The 26669-nt window shown below is 54.7% G+C and overlaps 1 protein-coding gene and 1 non-coding gene across 2 annotated transcripts; both read left to right on the top strand.

Moving 5' to 3' along the window:
- Window positions 1-1343: 1343 nt before the first annotated feature.
- LOC140498899 (protein DGCR6-like) lies at window positions 1344-9148 on the top strand. The gene is made up of 5 exons (XM_072599657.1): window positions 1344-1551; window positions 2820-2980; window positions 3702-3802; window positions 5429-5569; window positions 7690-9148. The coding sequence occupies exons 1-5, from the start codon at window positions 1442-1444 to the stop codon at window positions 7771-7773; spliced, it is 597 nt and encodes a 198-aa protein (XP_072455758.1). The 5' UTR covers window positions 1344-1441; the 3' UTR covers window positions 7774-9148.
- LOC140502888 (U6 spliceosomal RNA) lies at window positions 8887-8989 on the top strand. The gene has a single exon (XR_011966616.1). It is a non-coding gene; the product is annotated as a U6 spliceosomal RNA (small nuclear RNA).
- Window positions 9149-26669: the final 17521 nt, after the last annotated feature.

Below are 26669 nucleotides of genomic sequence, written 5' to 3'. Positions count from 1 at the left end.
TTCACTCAGCCCCCTCAGCCTGGTTACATCACACACTATATCTTACTGGAACCTAACAGCAGGTATCTGCAGGAGAGGTGCAGGTGTGATCACCCCCATTTTACTGATTGGGGTCATTTGTCCAAGACCACACAGTTAAGTGGCCTCTGAGCCTGGCTCCAAGCCTCTGGCCCGCTGGAGCCATCCCAGCTCCGGTAGGATGCGTCAGCCAGAGGCCTTGGCCTTGTTTGGGAACCAGCCTCAGCCCTAGTCGCTATCTTTGGGCCTTGTCGGCTCGGCCCCGGAGCCCAGAGTCAGGGCCAAGTTACAGCGGGAACCACCTTGGGCTTTTTTACTGTTTTATCCCGTGCTTAGAACTGTGCCTGGCACACAGTATGCACTTTGTTTTCTGCCTTGATTTGACTGCTCAAGGACAGGTTGGGCTAGATGCTCTCCGAGGTCCTGAATTAGGAAGCCAGGGTCAAACCCTGACTTTTGGGATCCCAGGCCAGTTCCTGCCCAGCTTTCAGACTCAGTTTCCTCCTCTGTAAAATGGGGAGACTACCTCCGAGGGCAGGTGCTTGTGCCTCCCCCAGTTCCCAGGGGGTTTGCTTTTGTGGGCAGGGCAGGGTCCCACCTTTCTCCTACTCTCCCCATCATAAATGACTTCAGCATCCTGCTCGTTGCTCTCCTGTTTGCCAGTCTCCCATCTCCGGGCCTTTGCCCAGGCTGTCCTGGATGCCTGACATGCCATCCATGTGGCTTAGTTGTTTCCAGTGGGGTCAGACTCTTGCTGACCCTCTCCGGGGTTTCCTTTGCAGAGAACCTGGAGAGGTTGGCCATTTCCTCGCATGAGGAAACAGAGCGACCCGCCAAGGATCACCCCGCCCGCCCGCTCCCGCCCCGTCTGAGGCTGGATTCGAACTCGGCTCCTCCCGGCTCCCGGAGGCGCGCACAGAGCACTCGGGCGCCCCCTAGCGGCCCGCCTCCTCAGCGCCCTCGAAGCGCCGCCGGACCCTCCCGGCCTTTCCTGTCCAAGCTCCTTGAGGGCCGGGACTGCGCGCCCTGGTCGGCGCAATGCCCCGCACACAGTAGGTGCGCAGCGCGGCTTCAGTGAATGACGTCAGGCTCCTGGAAGAGGGCTGGCCGGCGGAAGGGGGCGGGGCCTCAGGAAGGGGGCGGGCTCTAGTTGCTAAGGGCAGGGCTTCTGAGGGCTTCTGTGGGGCTTCTGTGGGAGGGGCGCAGCCACGCCTTTGTGGGTTGCGCCTGCGCAAACGGGGCGGAGAAAGGGCTGACCTCTTTTTGGATCCACACCTGCGCAGGAAGCTACCGAGACGTCTGCGCTGCGCCGCGCAGGCGCAGACGGACTAAAACGCCCTCGCGAGAAGGCTGGACAGCCTCGCTGTGTCGCTGCGCCTGCGCGGTAGTGCTCGGGGCTGGAGCCGGGCCCTCGGCTGTCGCTATGGAGCGCTACGCGGGGGGCTACGAGGAGGCGGCGGATGGCACCCGGCAGCAGGAGCGGCACTACCAGCTGCTGTCGGCGCTGCAGGGGCTAGTCAAGGAGCTGCCCAGGTGAGCGCCAGACGGGGCGCCGGGGCTGAGGGGGCCTGACCCACGAGGGTCCCGGGGATGGCGGGGACCGTGTGCTTGGGGAGGAGCTCCGGGTGTGGGAGGGCCCCGGCCCAGGAGCGGCCATGCTCGGCCCAGTGTCCACCCGGGTCCACCCTAGCCTGGACGGAGAGAGGTCCGCGCCGCCCGGCCTCTCGTGCCGCCTGGCCGCGCCACTGCCCGGGGCTCCTGACCAGGCAGGGCGACCTCCCCATGCCCCCATGCCCCCGCGCCCCGTGACCCCGTGCCCAGTGCCCCGTGCCCCCGCACCCCCCGCACCCCGCGCCCCGGGCCCCGTGCCCCCGTGCCCCACGCCCCGTGACCCCGTGCCCAGTGCCCCCGTGCCCCCGCGCCCCCGCACCCCGTGCCCCACGCCCCGTGACCCTGTGCCCAGTGCCCCGCGCCCCCGCATCCCCCGCACCCCGCGCCCCGTGCCCCACGCCCCATGCCCCCGCACCCCGCGCCCCGTGACCCCGTGCCCAGTGCCCCCGCACCCCCCGCGCCCCACTCCCCGGGCCCCGTGCCCCCGTGCCCCACGCCCCGTGACCCCGTGCCCAGTGCCCCCGTGCCCCACGCCCCGTGCCCCACGCCCCATGCCCCCGCACCCCGCGCCCCGTGACCCCGTGCCCAGTGCCCCCGCACCCCCCGCCCCGTGCCCCACGCCCCATGCCCCCGCACCCCGCGCCCCGTGACCCCGTGCCCAGTGCCCCCGCACCCCCCGCACCCCACGCCCCATGCCCCGCTCCCCGGGCCCCGCGCCCCCGTGCCCCACGCCCCGTGACCCCGTGCCCCGTGCCCCGCACCCCCCGCTCCCCGGGCCCCGGGCCCCGTGCCCCCGTGCCCCACGCCCCGTGACCCCGTGCCCAGTGCCCCCGCACCCCCCGCCCCGTGCCCCACGCCCCATGCCCCCGCACCCCGCGCCCCGTGACCCCGTGCCCAGTGCCCCCGCACCCCCCGCACCCCACGCCCCATGCCCCGCTCCCCGGGCCCCGCGCCCCCGTGCCCCACGCCCCGTGACCCCGTGCCCCGTGCCCCGCACCCCCCGCTCCCCGGGCCCCGGGCCCCGTGCCCCCGTGCCCCACGCCCCGTGACCCTGTGCCCAGTGCCCTGTGCCCCCGCGCCCCCGCAACCCCCGCACCCCGTGCCCCGCACCCAGTGCCCCGTGCCCCGCTCCCCGGGCCCCCCGCCCCTGGCCCGGCTCCGCAGACCCCGACCTCGCCTTCTCCCCGCAGCTCTTTCCAGCAGCGCCTGTCCCACGCCACGCTCAGTGACCTGGCCCTGGTGCTGATCGATGGCACGGTCTTTGAGATCGTGCAGGGGCTGCTGGAAATCCAGCACCTCACGGAGAAGAGCCTGTACAACCAGCGGCTCAAGCTGCAGAGCGAGCACCGAGGTGAGCGCCGAGCCCCGGGGCCCCCAGCAGGCTCCGGGGTTGGGAAGGGGGATTCTCCGTGCTGAGAGCCCCGAGGTGGAGATGCCTAAACCTTGCTCCTTCCCCCAAGGGCTTCCTCCCCGGGATTCACAGCCTCGGTGTGGGTCATCCTTGACCCCCATAATACCACCGGTAGTGATGGCCACCATAGCTAGCGTTGGCCGAGGCTTACAGATATCCTCTCCTGTGATCCTCACCCCAGCTGGGGGAGGCAGGTGGCTTGCCCAGGGTCACCCGGCTAAGGAGTGTCTGAGGCCAGATCCGAGCTTGGGGTCTCCCCACTGTGGCCTCCCACCGAACTGCCTCCTACCCGGACAGTTTCCAAACCTGCTTTCTGTCTTCGTGGTGTCCACACCTGTGGCTCCTGGCGGTGCTCAGCCTCTCGCTGGTCCTGCCTGGGCCACTGTAAGGGCTTCAGAATTGGTGTCCCTGCCTCCAGCCTTTCACCACTGGCCTCTTCCCCTCCAGGCCTCGTGCCTGGGCTTCCTTCTGGGCTGTGTCACAGCCCTCCTGGTCTCCTGCCTCCCTCCTCCCCTCTGCCTCAAGTCCCCGCTTCTGCCACCTCCTGGCTTGGTGACCCTGGTGAGTCTCATGTAGGGGCATCATCTCCTCTGCCTCTAAGGCTCCTTGGGAAGGATAGGAGCCTGAGCCCAGCTCCCTGGTTCTCTCTTTGTCCCCACAGTGCTCAAGCAGACCTTGCTGAACAAGCACAAGGAGGCCCAGCAGGCCTGCCGGCCCCACAACCTGCCCCTCCTGCGGGCAGCCCAGCAGCGAGAGCAGGAGGTGAGTGATGGGCTGCCACGGATGTCTGTGGCAGGCGGCTCCTGACTGGAACCTGGTTCCGGTAGGCGCAGGGATCTGCCCCTGCTGCTCTTTGGTCCTGGGAGTCTGAACCCCAGCACTGCTCGCTTACAAGCTGTGTGTCAGGGAGAGGGCAGTCTTTGAATGGGGCTTCCTCTCTGGGGGCATTCTGGGATTCCTAAGAAACCTTCCCTGAGCAGTGGGTCTCCAAGGCTGCCCTGTTTTCCATTGGGTCTAGACTGTTGTGGGATTGTGGTGGGAAGTGTCCGGGGCTGGGTCAGATCTGATTTTGGTTCCTTCTTCTGCCATGAACATGTTGTGGGACCTTTTCCTCTCTGGGCCTCAACTTCCCCATCTGTACAATGAGGGGGTTTGACTGGGGTGCCTTAGAAGGTCCTGCCCAGCTTGGGCATTTTGTGACTTGGAGAGTCATTTGCTTAGAGCTTGTCCCCTTCCTGGGCTGAGAGCAATTGGATCTGGCCACATTTCACTGGTGAGGCTGGAGGCCGTTGGGGAGAGGTCAGTGACTTCTCTGCCTCTGGGATGGTCTGAACTGAGGAAAGCAGGCATTTCTGGGGGGGGCCTTCTTGAGCCCAACCTCTGGCAGGGCGCTGCCTTGTTCCCCTGTTGTCACCTTGTGCAGAGTTGCTCTCCCAGCCTCATGGAGGCCCCTCAGATACCTGAGCTAGACAGCCTTATGTGGCAGGGTACAGGCCTGGCTTTTGCAGCAGGTCTGTGAAGGTAAAGGTAAGAGGAGAAGATGGGGGTGGGGCAGGGAGGGGTTATCCCCAGTCCTGTGGGGGAAGAACAGGAAGGAGAGTTTTATGGGTTTTTTGCCCAATGAGAATCCAGTGAAGGATTATGGGGTACCTGGAAGGGAGTCTGTGCGGCAGCATGCCTGGGATCACCCAGGCCTTTAGTTCTTCTGCTGTGGTCTGTGGTCACAGGCATATCTGCAGCCCTCTGTCCCCAGGGCCAAGCCCTGAGCTGCTCTCCTTCCCTTTCGGACCCTTCCCAGGCTGGAGCTGCAGTTGGAGGCAATGAGAGTGTAAGATTTACTGGGGGGAGGGGAGATGTGGTCATTCGACTGCTTGTGGACAGCGCTGTCCTCCTGACCACCGGAGGCGGGCCCTGGGGGAGGCAATTTCCACTCGAGGAGAGAGGCTGCCTCTGCCAGCCCCGATGAGCTCCCTTTGTTCTCCAGAGTACTCTCCTGTGGGCCTTCGGCTCCGCCCCTTGGGTGTTGGTGGCACTCCTGCCCATTACCTGGTCCTCCTTCATCAGTGATGGTGCCAGGGTGGTGGAGAGAAGCCCAAAAGCCCAGGCACAGAGCTGTGTCCTGGGGCTGGGCTGGAGGAGTTGAGAACGTGCCTGCTTTGGTTGTTGCTCAGCCTTGGTCAGCAGGGCCTTTGTTTACGCTCGAGGGTATTGACTATAGAGGCAGCTGGGTCCGGAGTCTGGCTAGGTGAGCAGAGCAGGGCATGCTGCCTCTCTCTGGGCCTCAGTTTCCTCATTTTTAATCCCCCTTTGTAATGTTGTTGCCAACTGCAGGGGCCTCTGTTAGGGTCCTGGCTTCTCTCCCTCACCCATGTCTTCCTCTTACCGTAGGCTGTGGAGCATCGCATCAGAGAGGAGCAGCGAATGATGGATGAGAAAATTGTGCTGGAATTGGACCAGAAAGTGGTGGATCAGCAGAGCACCCTGGAGAAAGCTGGTGTCACGGGCTTTTATGTCACCACGAACCCCCAGGTCAGGGCTTTGGGGCTTTGGGCAGGCCTCTTCCCTTCTTGGGGCATGTTGCTTGCCTTCAGCCTCTGCTGTCTCCTTTTCATCAGGAGAGACAACCCGGCAGAGTGCCAAGGCCTGGGTTTGACTCCTGCTGCCCCCACTGAGTGGTGCTGTGACTTTGGACCGAGGGCAGAGGCAGCTGCTCACTGGGCCTGGAGTCAGCTCCAGTTTGGTCCCAGATCTTCAGTGCTGGGTGACCTGGTCACTTCATCAGTATCTGCCTCAGTGTCCAAGTGAGCTAGCGTTTGTGAGGCAAATTATAAAGCGCGTGCTATTCTCAGAAGGTATAAGACTGGGCACTTGGTGGCTCACAAGATGCTTGTAGAAAGGCAGAGTGCTACACATGATCCCCAGGATGTGACCTGAGGACCCTGGGCTGGCAGAATTGCTGTGTCCCCTCTCCTTTCCCAGGCTCTTGGCCTGAAGTCTGAGCTATCTCCTTGGGGATCAAGGGGGGCCACCAATGTTTTACCTGATTTGGCTGAGCCTTGCTTCTCTGGGGCTGTTAAGGACTGTGTCATTGTGGGATGGCTCTGGTAGCTAACTACAGATCTCTCATTCTCTCTGCTATTAGGGAAGCCTTCCCCTTCTCCCTTCATCTTCCTCCACCAGAGGACGCTTGTCCAGGGAGAACTTTGCCCCGTCCCCTCCTCCACCAGTGTTGCCCCTGCTTTTGTCCTGGGGCTGCCATGCCGGTGCAGACCTCAGCTCTGCCACTCAGAAGTGTTTTCGAGTGCTGGGCAGAGCCATGGAAGAGGTGTGTGTAGGCTGACTCCTCAGCCTGGTGCATGAGCACACTGGCCTCACAGGTGGCAGCCCTGTGGACCTTAACCACACACCATCACGCTGCGTTATGGTGATTTCACCGCACAAGAACCTCAGAGGTCCGCAGCCTTGACGGGCCCCTTGGAGGCCTCTGGCAGTCCATGGGCACCTAACGAGACTGGCCTCCTTGTGGACAGTACAGAGTGGGGAGAGGGGCCCTGTTCTTTTTTGTCTAAACAGGTTTTGCAAGAGAATCAAAGGAAGGTACCTGGGCAGCAAAATAGCGTATTAATCATTGCTTTTTGCAGGGTTAAATAGCGTCCCAGAGTTCATCCATATGAGCTTATATCCTGAAAGGAGGTCTTGGCAGGACCGCTCAGCCACAGGCGGGGCACTCCTGGGCCTTCCTGGAGCTGACCTTGTATACACTGCGTTCTAGCTCGAGCCTGGCCTGTCTGCTCCAGGGTCCAGCCCCTGAGTTTGGCCTCTCCTGGGCCCTGATGTTTCTCCCTGCTGCTTGTAGGGGTGCCTTGGGCAGGGAACTGGGATCCGGGAGGCTCGGTTCCCCCTTGGATCCCAGCTCCTTAGAAGAGGAACTTCCTTGTGGACACCAGGTGTTTCAGAAATGGCGACTGAGCTGGGTATTGCCTTGGACTCATGTGACAGCCTGGTCACAGCACCGAGATGAGAGCAGTAGTATTTGGCATTTCTAGGTCATCTGCAGGTTTATAGGACACTACTTTTTTTTCCTAAGCAAAAGTTTGCTGATGCCTTTTGAGGCAGCCGTGGATAGAGGAGGCTGGGCTTGGAGTCTGGGAGACCCGAGTTCAAATAAGGCTTCTGCACTTGCTAGCTGTGTGACCCACTGCTGCCTGCCTCAGTTTCCCCAGCAGCACCTACTTTCTAGGGTGGTGAGGATCAAGTGAGAGCATATTTGTAGCATGCTTAGCACGGTGCCTCCCTCCCCCCTTTCTGTATTGACATCACTTAGGTCAGAGGTGTCAGACTCCCTGCCCCCACCCGACTAAAACAGAATTGGAAAATGCTTGACAAAATAGGCATAAATACAGGACAACACAGAGGCCAGTCGAGGCCTCAGCCGTCCAGTTCTCTTCCCATTGAGCCCCTGCCTCTGGGTTCTTTGAACCAAAGCCTTGCCAGGAGCTGGACGTTCTCAAGTTCTCCCCGCAAACCGCGGCCCCCCCCAAGCTGCAGCACCCCCCCAAACCGTGCCCCCCTCATCCCCCCCACCAGGTGCTGGAAGAGAGCGAGGTCTGATTTCAGCCCTGACTTGCTGCTCTTTTCTGTGGTAACAGGAGCTGACTCTGCAGATGAATTTACTGGAGCTGATTCGGAAGCTGCAGCAGCGGGGATACCAGCCTGGAAAGCCCTTCCCCTGAGTGGGCCGGGAACCTGACATGGCTGCAGCCACTTCTCTCCCCATGGAGGGACCAGCAGGGCCCCCACCTCAGGAGAGTTTCCTTTGCCTCTTCCTCCTGGCCAGAAGATGTTTGGCAGGCAGCTTCCTGGGGCAATACCACATGCCTTTCCATGGTGGGGTTTCCAATTAAAATCTGAACTTGGAGAGGGGCGCCCCCTGGTGACATCTTTCTGTGGTGGTCGTCTTGAAAAGAGCCTCCAGCCACAGCCTGGCCCCAGCCCCTCTGCCCCTTGGTGGTGTTGGCAGCAAGAAGACAGGTCCCATGGTGGCCTCCCCACTGCTCGTGTACCAGAGCAAGGACAAATGGGGGGGGTGGGCCACATGTCCCCGGGTCCCTCATCTGGGCATGTGTGCTCAGTGGCCTGCTCCTTAGAGGCCAACCGGCCCTTGTTGAGGCCTCTCTTTGTGGTCACTGCCCTCTGCCATCCTTGACCACCCAGAGCCGAGCCCAGCCTGGGGCACCGGGGCTGAGTCTCTGCTCTGATAGTGTAGCTGTGTGACCTTGGCCAAGTCCTGTCTCTTGTTTCCTTATCTTTAAGATGGGCCTAGTTTTATTTTCATTGCCCACTGGAGAAGCAACTGAGCAGACAGAGAGCCAGCATTAATCAGGATGACCAGGGCTCAGGGCCCCCACCTTGGGCCAGACGTGTCATCAGTGCACACCCCTCCTCAAACACCAGAGGGACTGACCCACAGGACAGTGGTGAGAGCCTCGAGCCAGTAGCTGACTTGGGAAGTCCCCTCCAGGTGGACTCAAGGGGTTGGTCTGAGTGGTGGAGGCAGCCTTTCCTCCAAAGCTCTTTACTCACACTCTCCTTCCTTATAAGGTCAGCCATGTGAGTGTTGCTCTCATATTCCTGAGGAGGAAGCTGTGACTTGCTCCAGGCTCACACAGTTAGTCATAGTCTGAGTCCTGTGGGCTTTGGCTAGGCATTCCTGGCCTGGAGCACCTGGACTTCTCCCATTTAGCCCCTCCCAGCATTTGTCCCCTTGAGCAGCCTCCTGCTTGGCGCATCCACCTCTATCAGAAATCACTCTTCCTTGTCTGATCGGGCTTTTGGATAGTTGACTCTCACTTCTGATTAGTAACATAATTGATGTTGGAACTACAGAGAAGATTGGCATGGCCCTGCACAAGGATGACGTGCAAGTTATTTTAAATGTCTGCTCTATGTGTATGTATATGTATCCGTGTGTCTGTGTGTCTGCGTGTCTGCCTTTCCCCCTTCTTTTAGATTGTGATTTCTGTGAGGGCAGGAACCAGGTCCTGGCGCTCTTCCACCATGCACTGTGTTTTCTCCATGATGATTTACTGAATAAATGGATGAATTGGAGTCATGGCCCAGGGCCCCTTCTAGGAGTCTTTGAAGGGAAAACGATCCGGTCCTGGGACTCAGGCCTTTGTGCTGGGAAGTGCCCTCCTAGGGCACAAGTTCTGTGGCTAAACCATCACCTTTTTTATTTTATCATTTATTTGTTTATATTTTGTGAGGCAGTCATTGTGAGGAGGGCAGCGAGGTGGTGCAGTGGATAGAGCACCAGTGCAGGAGTCAGGAGGACCTGAGTTCAAATCTCACGTCAGACACTTGACACTCACTAGCTGTGTGACCTTGGGCAAGTCACTTAACCCCAACTGCCTCATCCTGGGTCATCTCCAGTCATTCTAAAGAATATCTGGTCACTGGATTCAGAGGGCTCTGGAGGAGAAGTGAGGCTGGTGACCTGCACAGCCCTCCCTCACTCAAAACAGTCAAGTGCAAGTCATGTCATCATTCCTCTGATGGCATGGTCTTCTTTGGCAACGAAGGATGAACACACATTGTGAGGCAGTCAGGGGTCACATAGCTAGTAAGTTATGTTTGTCCATTTCTCAGAAGAGGACCGTGACGTTAGGGTTGAGGTGATGACATGACTTGCAGTTGACTTTGATTTGAGTGAGGGAGGGAGGGCTGTGCAAGGTCAACAGCCTCACTTTCTGCTCCAGAGCATCTGGGTCAGCAACCAGATATTTGTCAGGATGACTGGAGATGACCCAGGATGCGATGGGAGACTCTGGCCCTTTTAGGCTAAGGCCTTTTCAGGTACTCACTTAGTGGGAGGTAGTGCCCATTCAGTGAGCAGGCCTCTTTAAGTACTTACTGAAGGACACAGCTAGTGAGTATTGAGTGTCTGAAGCCGAATTTGAACTTGGGTCCTCCTGACTCCAGGGCTGGTGCTCAATCCGCTGTCCCACCAGGCTGCCACACCTTTTGTTTTTCAATAATGAATTTAGCTGTCATCAAGAGTAAGCTACTTTTATTAAATCATTACAAAATAATGCATGACCTCTCATTAAAAACTGATGCCTTGTGGTTTTTCCATCCCTGTGATTTCTGGGTGTCACTGCTCTCTTCATCCTCCCGAGCCCTGAAGCTTTCCATGTAACGAAGACAGCATGCTGCATCCTGTACCCATAGACCCCTGCCTCTGCTAACAAACCCAAGCCCTTTGGGGAGCTCTGGGGCACCCAGAAACCGGTTGGGTCCTCCGGGCATCGCTGGCCTGGAATTTCGTCAGCACGAGGACCCCTCTGTGAGTCATAGCTGGGCTTAGCAGCTTGGGGCTGTGGTGAGTGACTTGGTCAGGCTCAGCACTGGTGGGATGTGATGGTAGCTTCTGACACTAAGGCAGCTCACAGGCCCTTGAACCTGCTCTACCATGCCGCTGCTGTGGTCTAGGCCATGTTTTGTAGATACTAAGTGGTCCTGAGTGATTCGGGTCACTGCACCTCTGCCTCAGTTTCCTCATCTGTAAAATGGGGGTGATAACAATCCCCACCTCACAGAGTTGTGAAGGTCAAATGAAGTGACAGGTGTGAAGCGCTTTGCCAATCTCCAGGTGCTCTGTAAATGCTAACTTTATAATTAAATATTTGTTGAGTTGACATCTCGCCCCTTCCAGCTTCTTCCACTGCTGGTCAGCCTTCCCCAGCACCCACAGGGCCAGGAGGGCAGCAGGCACAGCCCCTTTTATCTCGCTCCTCTGCCCCCATCCCTCAGGGCCATTCTCACTGGAAGGCCTCAAAAGTTCCACCGCCCCTGGGGGAGGCTGGGAGCCTCCCAGGTCACTTTCTCAGCTGACTTGAGTGACGGGCTTAGAGGGGACACCAGCTTCCTCAGTAGGGGCTGCTCCTTGCAGCAATGCCTCAAAGCCAGGCTCTGGGCAAAATGTGAGTGTCAGGGCATGGGGCCCGGGTGGAGGTGGGTATACATCAGCACCAGGCACACTGCAATCTTGCCCTCTTGTCCAGACACCGGAGGGTTGGGGAGCGTCTGTGTGGAGGGGCTCAGCCCAGGCTAGGGCCAGGACTGGGCCTGAGGAAAGTGGAGGGCTCAGGTAGAAGGGGAGGGGCCCCAGCTCTGGCTCCCAGCAGGCCAGCTTGAGCCTCTCCCTTCTCTCCCAGCAGGTGGTGCTGCCACCCCACTCCTGACTGGCCCTAACACCCAGTCGGGCAGAGTCAGTGTTTGCCTTCCTCGGTGAGGAGCTGACCCACCCACTGTGCCAACCAAGAGCCCTCAGGGAGGGCTAGGCAGGCTAACTCTGGCCCGCCTTGGGAACCTTCTATTCTCTCTCTCCCCCCTTCCCCCTGCACCTGCCATCCCATGGCCTCTCCCCAGCTACTTCTCCCCCTCCCACCTTGTCCCTGCACCTACCAGAGGATCTCCCCTCCCTCTGTGGGAATGCCGTCCCGCCTCTGCACCTTCACAGGACCCCCAAGGGCAGGGGAAGGGGCAGCCTTCAGTGCCTTCCATACTTGGAGGGAGGTTGCTTCAACCTGCAATATCATCGCTGTGACCTCCCGGCTTCCAGGCCCTTTGCTGGCTTGAGATGGGGCTGGCAGAGCTGGCAGTCTGACCTCCCAGTCCTGAGCAGTCTCAGGGCTCTTCCCCCTTTACTCCCTGCCCACCCCCCTCCCCCACATCTCTGGACGGCATGCCATTACCAGAGTCCAGCCACAACTGTCCTCGCTTTCTCACTGGAGCATCGCTCGCCCTCAGCCTCCATGGCACCCTCTTGTCCCTTCCTGACCTTTCACTTCCTTACTAATCTTCCCTGCCCAGCCTTGAACAGCAGCTCCATCCAGGAAGAGCATTGGCTGTGGAGGGGAGGTCCTGGGACCCCTGATGGCCCCTCTAGGAGGCAGGCAGGCACTCAGGCACTCAGGCTCAACGTCCCCTGAGATGCAGGATACTTCTCAGCATTCTGGGTTGGGATGAGGGCTTAGTTTGGGTCCCTGGGTAAGGTCAGGGTGAGGGTGGCAATCAGGCTTCCGTCTGTGGTGAAGGTTGTGGTCAGGGATCATTCTGGAGCCAGGATCAAGGCTTGATCTCTGCCCTTTATTTCCTCTTCTGCCCCAATGGGCCTCTGTTCTCATTCACCCACCTTGGAGGGAACCCTCACAAAGCCCAGAGGCCATGTCTAAGACGAAGGGGTAAGAGGTGCACAGACAATGTGCTTTGGGACAGATGTTCAGAGTCTGGGTCTGTACTCCACAAGCTCCCCTACAACCTCCAATGTTCCTCACACCTCCCACTTCTTCCTTGTCCCTGAACTGTGGCTCTCCTGGGATCTCCATATCCCTGCCAGCTTTTAGGCAGGACTCCCTGCTCAGGGAGGAGGAGGAGTCTTCGATTCAGCCATCCCTGTGTGTGTAGAGAGCCTCTTTCCCCACCCTTATCTTCTTGGTCAGTCTCAAGGTCTCCAAGATTGCTGTATCTGGCTTATGGTCACCTCCCCGAATGGGTCATCATCCCAGGAAGGGCCAGGGATGGGGTGAGGGCTTCAGGATTCATGATGACCATTTCCTCACAGCCTGATCTCCCAGATCCTAAACTTACTTCCAGTGACCTCCCCCAGTCACTTGGGCCACACCTACTATGGCCACCCCTCAGATTGCCCGTTTGGGCCATCATCTTTAAGATCTGACCTCAATTTCCTGAGCTGCCCCCACCTTTCACTCAGGAGGAACCCCATAGTGGCCTCCCGCCGCTTGATGTCTCCCTGTGTTCCCAGCCCTTTGGTCTCATTGACACCAAATATCCGACCTCGATCCTAGGATCTTTGGACAACTCTTGAGTCACTGAGACTCTTGAAGGCTGTGACCTGTGCTGGTTAATTGCTGCTCTCCACGGTGCTGGGCATCTGGACAGGGTCAGGGTCTTGGAACCATGTGGGATCAGTCCAGAGGTCCCTCTGTGTTTCTGATGGGCCTGGGAGAGCAGCTCCCTTCTTTACCTTCTCCTGGGAAGCTTTGTTCACTCAGCCCTCAGAACTGGACGGCAGGGATAGAGTTTCCCCTCATTCCCTGGGGAGCACGCTTACCTACTGAGCAAGGGCCAGGGGTAGGAGCATAGCTAGGCATGGCTGCACCTCCCTGGCAGTCTGGAAGCAGTTCTTGGTAGTCCTTCAGAGCAGCCTGCCAAACCCCCTCCCCGGGGGACTTATGGGGACCCCACAGACTCCTGAGAGAATGCAGGGTCCAGCCTCTTCCCTATCAGTGGCTGGGGGCAGGGTGGGCTTTGGGAGACCCTCTTCTGGCTGCACTGGAAAGAGATCCAGTGAGTTTGAGCAGAAAGGTCCCAGAGTCTAAGCTCTGTCACTCACTTGTTCTGGGACTTCAGGCAGGTCCTGGCCCCTCCGTGGGCCTCAGTTTTCCTATCTAAAATAATACCCATCAAGCGTCCAGAGTCTCCAAGGCTTGAACTCCATGTCAGATAGAAAGGGCCTGCGAATCTGAATTCTCTTGGACTGAATACTTGCACACACATGGTCATGCTCATACACACACACACTCACACACACATACAAGAACACATGGAGACCCAGGAAGAGACACACAGATGCAGAGATACACATCCCCAGGTACGTAGGAAGACACAAAAACTCACCCAGAGACACTTGAACATATAGACTTATTCAGACACACATGCACATGGACATACACAAGAACACATGAAGTACTCAGGAAGTCATACACACACCCAAGGAAATACACAGACACAGACGCACCCCTACAGATGAGCACATATATACAGATGCAGGCACATGTTGACAGCACAAGGAACATGGACCCCTCCCCCCCAACATGTCTTGGGGCCTCTGTCAAGAGGGTCAGCCATGAGCACATGACCCCTACCAGTGTCCATCTTGGGAGAATTCTATAGATTTCATGGCATATCAGAACTAGAAATAACAGTGGACATTTATTTGCCCCAGACATTATCTTTCCCATTTTATAGGTGATGAAACTCAGAGCCAGGAAAGCTAAGTGACTTGTCTAGGACCATCCAGCTGCTAAGAGTTGGGAGCAGGGTGTGAAGCTAGGTTTTGCTGACTCCAGCTTTACCTCACTATCCAACACTCCATCTACTTCCTCCATTCCCCAAGGCATAAAGGTTGGCTTAGGGTCAAGCAAGCCCTAGTGACCTGGCTGGGGTCTCATCCCAGGGCTCTTTGCACTGCTGGACACCAGGTCAGGCCTCCCACCTCCCAGTTCAAGTTATCCAGCCCTCTCTCCACATGTGAGCCTCTCCCCAGTTTCCAGGCACTCCTCCCAATAATACTTCAGGAAATCTCAACCCTGGGCAAGGGTATTAGGTGACTGGCATGAATCCCAGGTCTGGAGGGGCTGGTCAGTGCATGAGCTTGTGGCCAGAGTGTAGAGCTGGAGACACCAGGTGACGCTGCTTCCTTAGGCACTGAGGACCACGTGTGCCATGGTCTGGGATTGTGTGTCTTTGTGATTGGCTGTGGGGCTGCAGATGACACAGGTCTCAATGTCTGGCCCCTGCTCCACTTCTGTGTGTGAGAGTGAGACCTTGAAAGACTTACTGCTCTGGGGACCTGACCCTAACCCAGCTACCAGACCCCCTGATTGACTCTGTGTGTATGTGTGTGTGTGTGTGTGTGTGTGTGTGTGTGTGTGTGTGTGAGAGAGAGAGAGAGAGAGAGAGAGAGAGAGATACAGACAGACAGACAGATAGAGACAGAGACAGAGACAGAGAATGTATATGTTTGAGAGAGAGAGACAGAGAGACAGAGACAGACAGAGAGTGTGTTTGTGTGTTTGAGAGAGAGCGCACACTCTGCTCCTCCCAGGGCCTCAGTTTCCCCATCTGTAATGAGGGGTGTGGACCAGCTGACCTCTGAGGTCCCTTCCACTCTAGACCTGCCAAGACCTGTGTGTCCCTGGCCACCAGCAGCTCCTCAACAGTCCACCGAATCACTGCACCTGAGTTTAAAGGGCCCTCAGATGTATCTAGACTGAGCTGCTCCTGGTCAAGGACTATCCAATATGCATCCTCCCAGCTCTGCTTGTAGACCTCCAGTGATGGGGAGCTCACCATCTCCTGAAGCAGCTCATTCTTCTTGGAGATGGCCCTCAAACCTTAATCTACCCCCTTGCTCCATCCTTCCTCATTTGAGCCTCTCTGGTCAAATAGGACAAAGCTAAACACAGAAACCACAGACATTACTTTGTCCCTGAATCTTCTCCAGGCTACCTTAGCCTAGCTTCCTCTAGAGTCCCCTTGGACTTGGGGCATCCAGACCCCAGTCTGCTTTTAGACATGTCCCAAGGCTCCCTTGAGTCTGGACCTTTCTGGGTTCACAGCCCCTCACCTCCTGAGACCCAGGCCAGTCTTTGTCTATCACAAGGACTCAGAGGATAAGGAGGGCCAGCTTTACTAGACCCTAGGCTCTTGTCCATCTGGGGGACTGTGCATAGAAACAGGGAGTCAGAGACAGAAAAACAGGGAGGAAAAGGGAGAATTAGAGAGACAAGAAAAACTGAGAAAGATAGTGAGACACAGAGAGGTAAGGAAATGGGGGAACAGAGAGAGAATCAGAGAAACAAAGGAGAATAAGAAAACTAGGGAGACGAAGTAGAGAGAGAAACAGTGAGACTTAGAGAGATGAAGAAAGGGAGAAGGGAGAGAGAGAGAGAGAGAGAGAGAGAAGAGAGAGATATGGAGAGAGAGACAGAGAGAGATATGGAGAGAGAGACAGAGAGAGGGAGAGGAGAGAGAGACAGACAAAAAGAGAGAGACAGAGACAGACAAAGAGAAAGAAACAGAGACAGAGACAGAAAGAGACAGAGAGAGAGACACACACACAGAGACAGAGAGAGAAAGAGACAGACAGACAGAGACAGAGAAACACACACAGAGACAGAAGAAGAGAGAGGGAGAGGAGGGAGAGACACACAGAGACAAAAAGAGAGAGACAAAGACAGAGAGACACACAGAGAAAGACAGAGAGACACAGAGAGGTGGGGGGGGGGGGGGGAAGGAGGGAGGGAGGGAGGGAGACAGAGGAAGCCTGAGAGCAGCAGACCCATGGAGGGGGAAAGGGAGGCAGAGAGACTGGGAGACAGAACCATGGTCACAGGGAAAGAGCCACAGAGAACCCCGGGTGAGCAGCCAGGAGACAAAGGGAGAGAATGGGAAATGAGGTGTGTGTGTGTGTGTGTGTGTGTGTGTGTGTGTGTGTGTGTGTGTGTGTGTGTGTGTGTGTCGTACAGTTGCTGCTGAAATGATCTTGATTTTCTCTTTAGAAAAGTCCCTGTACCCAAAGGACTATTAAACTGTGCATCCTTTTGACCCAGCAATGCCACTTCTAAGTCTGTTTCTCAAAGAGATCAAAGAAAAGGGAAAAGAACCCACATGTACAAAAATGTTTATAGCAGCTCTCTTTGTGGTGGCCAAGAACTGGAAATTGAGGGGATGGCCATCCATGGGGAATGACTGAACAAGTTGTGGTATATGAATGTCATGGAATACCATTGTGCTACAAGAAATAATGAACGAGTGGACTTCAGAAAAACCTGGAAAGACTTTTATGAACGGATGCTGAGTGAGGGGAGCAGAACCAGGAGAACATTGTCCATAGCAACAGGAACATTGTGCCTTGATTAACCGACAGACTTAGCTCTTCTCAGCAATGCAATGATCCAAGACGATTCTAAAGAACTCATGATGGAAGATGCCATCCACATCCAGAGAAAGAACTCTGGAGTCTGAATACAGATCAAAGCAGACTCTTTTCTCTTTTGTCTTTATTTTTCTTTCTTGTGATATTTCCCTTTTGTTCCGACTCTTCTTTCACAACATGACTAACATGGAAATATGTTTAATGTGGTTGTACATGTATAACCGATATCGTCTTGGGGAGGGGAGAGGGGAGAGAGGGAGAAAAACATTTGGAACTCAAAATCTTATAAAAACGAATGTTGAAAACTGTCTTTACATGTAATTGGAAATAATAAAATAGTATTAAGTGGAGAAAAAAAGAAAGATCCCCCATTAATATGTCACTATTTATGAGTAATCCTAATGCTGCCCAAATAGCCCTGGGCAGACCCACCCCAGCCCAGGATTGGCACCCTCATTTTACTGGCAAGGATGCTGAAGTCCTGAGGAAGGGCTGCCTGGGACCCAGAAGGCTCAGGTGCCCCCTTTGGTTGGCAGACCTTTGAGGTCCAAATGGCCTCTGGGCACCCTGGATGGGGACCTGGACAGGGAGGCAGGAGAGCTGGAGCCTGGTCTTCCTCCTCTCACTGACTGCCTGGGGGTACTAGGGGAAGTCCATCTCTTCCTCTAGGCCTCAGTTTGCCCATCTGTAAGCCTACTGTCCGTGGGCATTGCCCCACTGCCCTGACTTTGGGGGTTTTCATGGAGGTGTGGTAGGCTCTGGTCACTGGGCGCTGGATGGGAGGCAATGTGGGCATGGCCTGCAGCCAGTCCCAGGAATCCCTGCAGATGCCCAGGCTGGGTGGGTGGGGGTTGAATGAGGAGGGAAAGGCCTAGGCAATGATTTGGGCTAAAACCCCATCTATGTCTTAGGTGCTGCTTTGTGCTCTCTGCACTCAAATAGTGTAGAGCTCAAAGCAACCTTGGAAGCCTCTCTTTGGATGTTTTCATTTTACAGAGAAGGAAACTGAGGCCTAGACTGACATTCCACTAGTGTGGTCAGTCGTTTGATCCCAGATCCATACTGCAGACTAACAGGCTGTCTCCAAAGGGCTCTAGACCTAGATGGAGAACGTCTGAACAAGGAGGGAACAGACCAGAGACTCAGAACAGACAGTGTCAAAGAGCCCTTGGAGAAGGGATGTGCATCCATTAAATGTCTACTAGATCTGGGAACTAGGCTAAGTGCTTTATAGATATTATCTCTTGAGAGCAGAGAATATTGGAGCTGGAAGGGACCTTAGAACAGGAAATGTCAGAGCTGGGAAGGACCTTAGAACAGGGAATCTCAGAGTTGAGGGGGCCTTAGAACAGGGAATGCCAGAAATGGGGGGACCTCAGAACAGGGAATCTCAGAGTTGAGGGGGCCTTAGAACAGGGAGTATCAGAGCTGGGAAGGGGAGCTTACAACAGGGGAGGTCAGAGCTGAGGGGTGAACTAGTGTAGGGGATGGCAGGGCTGGGGTCTCAGATGTCATCTAGTTTAATCTCATTTTCCAGAAGGGAAAATTGAGGCCTGGAGAGAATTCAGTGATCTGCCCAGTGTCACTTAATGACTGAGAAGGAGTAAGTGGGGACAGTGAGCCAGTGCCATGAGCTGGGAAGGTCTGAGGGGACCCAGAGGCAGGGGGCTAGCTGGAATGACCTCTAGCATCCCTGAGAGGAGGGAGGGGGAACAATTACCTCCAGCTCTGTCAGCAGCTGTTGTAGCCTGGAAATTCCGGGGCTAAAATTAACCTGGCACTGGCTGAAACCAGAACTTGGAACAGCAAGAGAGGCCAGAGAAGGGGAAGTGAGAATGTCCTCAGGGCCACTCAGGCGTAGCAGGGGCTGACAAACAAGGACCAGGTGGGACTGTACTGGGGGGAGGGGCTGTTCTGCTGGAGCGGATGTTTGGCACTCCAGCAGGTGTGTGTGTGTCTGTGTGTATGTGTCCTTCGGGTGGGGGCATGTCCATTAGGGCTAGATGCCTGGCCTGAGTTTCTCCTCAGCAATGAGTATCCAAGCACTGACCGCCATCCCCCTCATCCCTCTGCCAAGCCTTTTCTAGGTGGATCTGGCCTTGGTCCTGAGCCATGTAACATTCTGACCAATGATTGGAGCAGGGGTTTACATAGCATGCCCAGGGACTCTGTGGATGATGCCAGTCTGGAAGGGATGGCTGACCCATGGGTGACATGGTTAGGACCCAAAAGGACCTTGACAGGCTAATGCACTGAGCTGAAGCTGTGAAGATGAAAACCAACGGGGGGAAATGTAAGGGTTAAAGATATCCTTGGGTCAAGTAACAGCTAGTCTGAAAAAGACCTGGGGGAGTTGGTGGGCTGCTCAGGATGGGTATTCTGGACAGTAGCCCCAAGAGGCGATGCTGTCAGGGATCCCTTCAGGAGAAGCTGAGCTACCCAGAACCAGGAGGGGATAATCTTGCTCTTCTCTGCCCGCCTCTGAGCAGCGTGTTCAGCTCTGGACTCTGAAAGGGAGGGTAGCCAGGGTGGGGAAGGGTCTCCAGTCCATGTCATGTGAGGATTGCTGGGAAAGCTGAGGGATGGTGGTGGTGGGGGAGCTTCTCCAAGGATCTGAAGGGCTGGCATTTGGAAGAAGCTTTAGATTTCTTCTTCAGAACAACCTGTGAACCTTGCAGAAAGGAAGGCCCACTGAAGCTTGCTTTCAGGAAGGGTCTCCTAACAAGTGGAGCTGGCCTAGAGTGGGCCCAAGAGGCAGTGAGCTCCCCCTCCTTGGAGGTCTTTAAGAGGAGCCTGGAGGACCGTTGCCAGAGATATTGTAATGGGCTGGAGGTTCAACTGTGAGATGTGGGCTCTAAAAGCCTGTGGCTCTGTGTTTTTCCTTGTTGAATGCTGTGTCTGCAGCCTCTTCTCTTTGGGGTTCAGGGTCTATCATCCCTGAGCCCCTTCTAGCTCTTTGACTCTCTGTGGACACAAGCCCACAGCCCCACAGATATCTACAGAGACAGAGTGGAAGAATGTCTAGACTGGCTCCCAGGCAGGAGACCAGGAGTCTCTGTCTGACTCTGGGCCTCCTTTCCCCACATGTCAAAGGTGGGAGTTACATTTTGTGGCCCCCAGCTTGGAGCTTCAACTGGTTTCTTAACACCTCCTCCATCCCCCATGATGGATGGGAGCTACCAGGGGCCAGTTTAGGTTTGAAGCCAGGAAAACTCCCTAATATCAAGTTGTCCAAAATGGAGGGGGATCCCTGGGGAGGTGGGGGGCTTGCCCTCATGACAGAGCATTCACTACAGTCTGGCTGACCCCTCTTGGGGGGGCACAGATTTCAGAAACCTTGGGGGGGGGTCTCTGCCAATTCTGGGGTTTTTTGATTTTACTGAGGGAACTCAGAGTGCTAGGTGGGGGACAGGGAGTGGGATGGGGCCTGGAATGCCCTGGGGGTAAAGCAGGCTCAGAGAAACCTGGAAGAAGATGAAATTCAGCCTTCCAGTCTTTCCTGCTGAAAAATTGCCTTAGAGTGGCTTTGATTAAACATTATATATAAAGCTATATGACTTGGAGGGAAAATTATGTCCAGCAGTATGTCTCTCTCTCCCAGGAGGACTCTGTTCACACAATGTGGGGCACTGACTACAGAAATGTTGAAATACTCCAACCCTATTTTCTTTTTAAAAAAAATCTTTGGAAGTAAAAACATTTTTTCCAAGTTAATACATATTTTAAAAATTGATCTGTCCCTATCATGATCTCCCTTCTCATGGAGAAAATGAAAGAAACAAAACAAAACCCTCAATACACATCCAAATTGCCTGGTAAAATAACCCTGACCTTTGCCATGTGTGAAACCACATCAGTCTGTCTTTTCTGTTCATCCCTTCCCTGGCAGGAGGAGAGACGAGTGCGTCGTCCTTGTTCTTTCAGACTCGGGGCTTGTCACCATGATGGCCTCTCCCTCTAAGGTTGCTGCTCTCAGAGAAGCCATTTCCCTGGTTCCAGTCCTTTTTCCCTGAATCAGTTAGTTCATAAAGGTCTTTGCAGGTTCTTTGAAAATTGTCTATCCTGTCCTTTCTTGTGACACAATAATACTGCATTCCATTCACGTCCACAGTTTGTTTAGCCCTTTCCTAACAGGATGATACCTCCTTTTACAGAGAGGGAAACTGAGCCCCAGAGTGAGTCAGAGCCTATGCCTTCTGCTCTCCTCCCATTGTGCTAAGATGCCTCCCATGGGAGTGAGTTACCTGGAGGCTCAGGTGGAGCACTGGGCACATCCCCAAAGGGGGCATGCCCGAGTGTATCAGAGCTCACTGACCATAGCCCTGCCCAGGGCCAGATTTATCCCTGCAATGAGGCTAGGGTCCAACTGCTGTGGTGGGGAACAAGTGTGTGTGTGTGTGTGTGTGTGTGTGTGTGTGTGTGTGTGTGTGTGTGTGTGTGTGTGTGTGTGTGTGTGTTACAGAAAATCCAGCCTGGAGGCAACAGTCAGAGCGGGATAGTAACAGCATTTTCAAGTCACTGAGATTATAGTCTTGGAGTCAGAAAAACAGCCTAAGCCTTCCAGTCACTGGGCCCCAGTGAGACTTTGGGCCCAGGAGAAGGGAGGCCTCCTCTGTGAGATGAGATGCTTGAGGTGGCTGGCCTCTTAGGGGGAGCTCTGACACTCCATGTTCCATGTCCCAAAGTCAGGTCTCGCTGTGACCTCTATGTTCTCGGTCCCTTCTAGCTCTGAATTCTCTGCTCTAAGACCTCTTCTAGTTCTGACCTTTTATGTTAAAGGATCTCAAACTTTTTGTTGTCAGGATTCCTTTACACCCTTGAAAATTACTGAGAACCCCCACAAAGAGCTTTTCTTTATTTACATGGGTTATTTATATCCAGCAGCACCGACCATATTCGAAATTAAAATTTTTTAGCATTAAAGGAAACAGTCTTGACCTCCCAGACCTGCCCCCATCCCCCCAAAGGCTCTTGGGGACCCCAGGGGGCCCTGATCGGCACAGAATCGCTGCTCAAGGGCCCTCCCAGGTCTGACATCATGGAATCTTTTCATTCTGAGGATGTTCTGGAAACTGGCCACAGAGGGATCGACCAGGAGCCCAGCCAGGTGGGGGGAATGGCAATCCCGTTGTCTCGAAGGCCCCTTCCCACGGATCATCTTGTGATTCTGAGTTAATAATATCGAGTCTAATATTCAGCATTTAAATCTTCAAGGTCCCAAGAACTGAAGAGTCTCTGATTCTAGATTCCAAATGGCTAGGATTTAAAATTGCTTCCTGGGAGACTCTAATCTTTTAAGATGTTATGATCCCAGGACCCTCATCAGGGCCCCAGACCCAGCCATGACCCTCCCCCCTCCCCATCTGCCTTCCCTCACCTTCTCACTCTTTCAGGGCCTCTGGGGCTCTCGGTTTCATCAGCTGCATTGGAGGAGGTGGGGGAAGGGAAAGACGGGCCTTGTTGGAAAACAGCTGGCTTCTGGGTTGAGCCAGAGCCAGAGACCCATCTCTGGGGCCATTTCCCCTTAGCTCCCAGGTCTAAAGTCCCATCTTCTGTCCTCTCCTCTGCCAATGGAAGCAACCAGAACTGGAGTCACAGGATTTGGGCTCAAATCGGGACTCTGTATCACACTATCTGTATAACCTTGGGAGTCACTTCCCTCTTTCCAGGCCTTAGTTTCCCTGCCTGTAAGATGGAATAGTTGGATGGGTCAAACTCCTGCAGCTTTAGAACTCTGAGCCCATGATTCTCTCTGGTCCTGTAGCTGCCTACCCCCCACCCCTTCACCTCCAGGTCTTCACTCATAGCCCCTCTGGATATCACCACAGCCTCCCTCAGGTGGTTCCATCCCTAGTCTCTCTCTGCCTCTAATCCTCCCTTCCATTAATGCTAGAATAAGGCGTCTTTAGCTGAGATCTGACCTCAACTCAAAAATCCTGGAGGGATTTTCCCATCACTCCTCATAGTCAAGTTCCTTTGCTCAGTATTCAAGGCCTTTCTGGACTTTGGTTCCACCTTAGCCGTCCAGACGTATGTTAGTTAGGCCCTTTATAATTCGTGCTCAGGGCTTGAGGGACAAATCCTCATCCCTTCTCCCCACCCTGGAACACACTCGGGGTTCTTTCTCCCTATGCCTGGGATGGCTTCCCTGCCTCCTCCTCCTGCCTCTCTCCTTAATGTTGAGCTCTGTCCAAACTGGGATGTGAAGGTGGACAGACCCCCTAGGATTTGTCCATTGGGCTGTCCAGCACTCCATCCATGAACAAGCATTTACTGAGCACATAGCAGGTGCCAGCTACCATGCTAAGTGTTGGGATTCAAAGACAAACCAAAGCAATGGCTGACCTCAAAGAGTTTAATTCTATGAATCCATATGTCTTGAATGGGCCCTGCAAATAGACCTTGAACGGAGATGAGACCTGACCAGGAAGAAGAGAGAGGACTGTATGGACTCAGAGGAGCTGAAGGATTCTCTCAGTGACCCCTGGTCTCTTTGAACCTCAGTATTCTTCCATGACCTGGATTCTACAGCCTCTAGATAATGGAAGCTGCCTCTGACTGTATCACTCACCTACTCACACAGCATCAGGGGCTGCCTGTGGCCTCCGGGGAGCAGATGGAATCTCTAAAACCCTTCACCGATTGGTTCCAACCTGCTTTTCCAGTCTTATTGGATTTTGCTCCCTTTCTCTCCCTCTGGGATCCAAACAAAACACTCTCTTCTCTGCTCCATAGACATGGTTCTCCATTTCCATCTCTTTGCCTTTCCAGAGGACACCCTCATGCCTGGAATGCACTCCCTCACTCCCTCTGCCTCTTCCCAGAGACCCTCTCTTTCTTCATTTTCAGCTTCAGCCTCACCTTTTGTATGAAGCCTTTCCTCATTCACTAACTGCTAATGCCCCACCTCCCCACTGTTGTATTGATATGTACTTTGCCTTTTATTGTGTGAGTAGTTACATACGTACTTGTGGTCTCTCTCTGTTTCCCCCCCTCCCCACACTTAGACTATAAACTCCTTGGGAGAAGGGATTATTCTGTCCTTTGCATCAGTGAGCATAGTAAATGCTTGTTAAGTTTGTCTGTTGTTTGATTGAGAATTACCCAGGGAACAAGGGAGAGAGCCTGGGGGAGGGGGAATGAGCATTTAACCAAGCAGGAAGATGTGGGAGAAAGAAAGGATCTCAGCAAAGAACTGTGGAACCAGTCACATAGACAGAGGGAGGGACAACTCCTGGACGTACCCTCAGGAGACCAAGAGAAAGGGAGGGAGACCTCCAGCAGGTTGATTGGATTTCCTGGGGGGTGGATGGAGAGGAGGCAGTAGACAAGAGCCCCACCGGCAGGATAGGCAGGGAGGGGTACTGCAGGAGCTAACGCTCTCAGCAGTGATGGGGGACAGTGAGGAGGAGAAGGACGATGATGGTGATGAAGACAATGATGATGATGAAGATAATGGTGATAAAGACAATGACGATGATGAAGATGATGGTGATGATGGTGAAGACAACAATGATGACTGTTAGTTAACATTCCCAGAGCACTTCAAGGTTTGCCAAGATCCCAGATCTGTTGAAGTTGCCACGTTTGTGCCTTGTCCGCTCCTCAGACAGTGAGCTCCTGGGACGGCCTTCCCCCTTGCTTCTGTCTGTTAGAATACCTAACTTCCTTCAGAGCTCAAGTGTCATCTTCTCCATGAGGGCTTTCCTAACAGATCTCTCCCCTCCCTTCCCCCAGATGCTAGTGCCTTCCCTCTCCCAAAATGACCTTGAGTTTGCTCGGTAAATGCTTTTATCTATATGTTACATATGTTATTTTCTTCCAAAGAATCTAAGCTTCTTGAGGGCAGGGACTATCTCGTTTTAGACTTTGTATCTCCAGGGCCAGGCCCATAACAGGTGCTTAGTTTGTAAGTGCTTGCTGACTGACTGCTAGATTGTGGACCCTTAATAAGTGTTTACTGATTGATTAACTGCTAGATTGTGAGAACATAAGAGACTTCTTTTAGTCAGGGGATACAGCAGCAGTAGGTTCAGCAGCGCTGTTGGATTGCTAGTGCTGGACTAGGAGTCAGGAGATTTGGGTTCCAGTCTGGGACTGTGGCATCTCCGACCCTGTGTCTGACCAGAGCAATCCTCTGACGGGTCTTGTCAGGAGGTGGAGAGCTCCCCATTCCTGGAGGGATTCAAACAACAGCCAGCTTTTCCCTCACTGAGCTGTTGGAGAGAGGATTCCTTTCAGGTGGTCTCCAGCTCAGTGCGTGCCACCGCTGCTGCTCCCCCTCCCACCCTGGCTGGTTGACAAAACAATGTTTAAACAACACCCAAACAACAAGGGCCATAAGAACAGCTGGCCCCTTGTTTACTGAGTGTTTTACATACCCTTGCTAATTTGATGATCACAACAACCCTGGGAGGTAGGCAGTGCGCGTCCATTATACAGATGAGGAGACTGAGCGCAGAGAGAGGAAGTGAATGGCTCAGCTCTGCCCAGCTGGTGGTGGTGGGGGGAGGTGACAGCTCCAGAGCATGCTATCCAGTGACCTGGCCTTAGTGGTCAGAGGGCCCTTAGGTGGGCTCCCTTGCCCTGACCTCACTACCCAAGACCTGGGAATGGGATCACACCTGATCTTGGGCTCTCATCCCTTGACCGAGTCCCCCAGTGGATCCCACATAGGGCCTGCTCCTTTCTCCCTGGGGTAGGTGGCAGGAGGGGCTGTGGCTAGCACAAATCCCAGCTTGTGGACCCTATCTCAGGACTTGACAAGTATAGTCATAGCATCATAGAGACGTTTGAGCAAGGAGGGCTCTGGGAGGCCCTCTAGTCCATGGCACAGACGGGAAACTGAAAGGAAAGCCAGGGAAGTGACTTATCCAAGATCACTCCATGAGTTGGTCCTCTACAAGCCTTTCCTTTTACAGATAGGGACACTGAGGCCCAGGGTGGGGAAGAGGCTTATCCAACCTTGAAAAGCAAGTTATTTGAGATGCCCTAGCCCCATGTCTGGCATACAGTAGGTGCTTAATAAGTGCTGATTGATTGAGATGGCAGCCTCTTCTCTTGTGTGATCTTGAGGGAGACATTCTCTTCCTCTGTCAAATTACAGGGTCGGGCTGGATGGCATCTGGGCTTCTCCTAGTTCGAGGTCTAGGAACCTGTTCATGGGGTCTTAGTATCTTAGATTTAGAAAGAGCAGTGGGCTGGGAGTCAGCTGACTTGAGCTCAAACCCTAGCACTGCATCTATCTGTGGGATCTTTTACAAGTCCCCTCTATTCCCTGGGCCTTAGTTTCCTCTTCTGTAAAAGAGCTGGAGGGCTTCTGAAGTCCCTTCCAGGTCCTGTAGTGCTGGGATTGAGCCCAGTCCTTGGGATCCCAGTTTGGCAATGTGGGGTGAGCAGAGGTTGTAGGACCAGACAGAGGTTTGGTTTGGGTTTGGTGACCAGCTTGGTGACCTTGGTCAACTTACCTCCACTGTGAAATGGAGAGGTTGGCCCAGGTGTTGTCTATGGACTTCTCTATCTCTAAATCTATTATCCCATGGTCCTGAGATCATAGGAGAAGGAACATGGTGCCTGGGACTTGGGGTATTCACGTGTGTGTGTGTGTGTGTGTGTGTGTGTGTGTGTGTACAGGAACTGGGACTTTCTTAGGTATGATGCTTTTTTGGGTAGGGTCAAGAGCCCTAACCACAGGGCAAAGGTAGCCTTGGGCAGCAGGGAGCTGCAGGATTCATGCTGGACCCAAATGGGTAGAGTGGGGAAGATCTCTGGACCCCTTGAATTAGAGTCCACTCCCACTGTCCTGTCTTATTGGCTCTCCACCAAGTGATGCACACATTAGAGAGATCTGACCATCTTTCAAGATGTGACTTTTGGGTGAAGGTC

Source organism: Notamacropus eugenii, chromosome 4, assembly GCF_028372415.1.
Source record: "Notamacropus eugenii isolate mMacEug1 chromosome 4, mMacEug1.pri_v2, whole genome shotgun sequence".
Lineage (NCBI taxonomy): Eukaryota > Metazoa > Chordata > Mammalia > Diprotodontia > Macropodidae > Notamacropus > Notamacropus eugenii.
The sequence above is the reverse complement of the archived record's forward strand: the minus strand, read 5'-3'. Positions and strand labels throughout refer to the sequence as shown.

What these genes read in the sequence shown, in the direction of transcription:
- LOC140498899 (XM_072599657.1), top strand. Translation starts at nt 1,442, where the DNA reads ATGGAGCGCTACGCGGGGGGCTACGAGGAGGCGGCGGATGGCACCCGG. An exon ending in GCTGCAGAGCGAGCACCGAG is followed by an intron (nt 2,981 to 3,701) that starts GTGAGCGCCGAG and finishes TTGTCCCCACAG; the next exon opens with TGCTCAAGCAGACCTTGCTG. An exon ending in ATGTCACCACGAACCCCCAG is followed by an intron (nt 5,570 to 7,689) that starts GTCAGGGCTTTG and finishes CTGTGGTAACAG; the next exon opens with GAGCTGACTCTGCAGATGAA.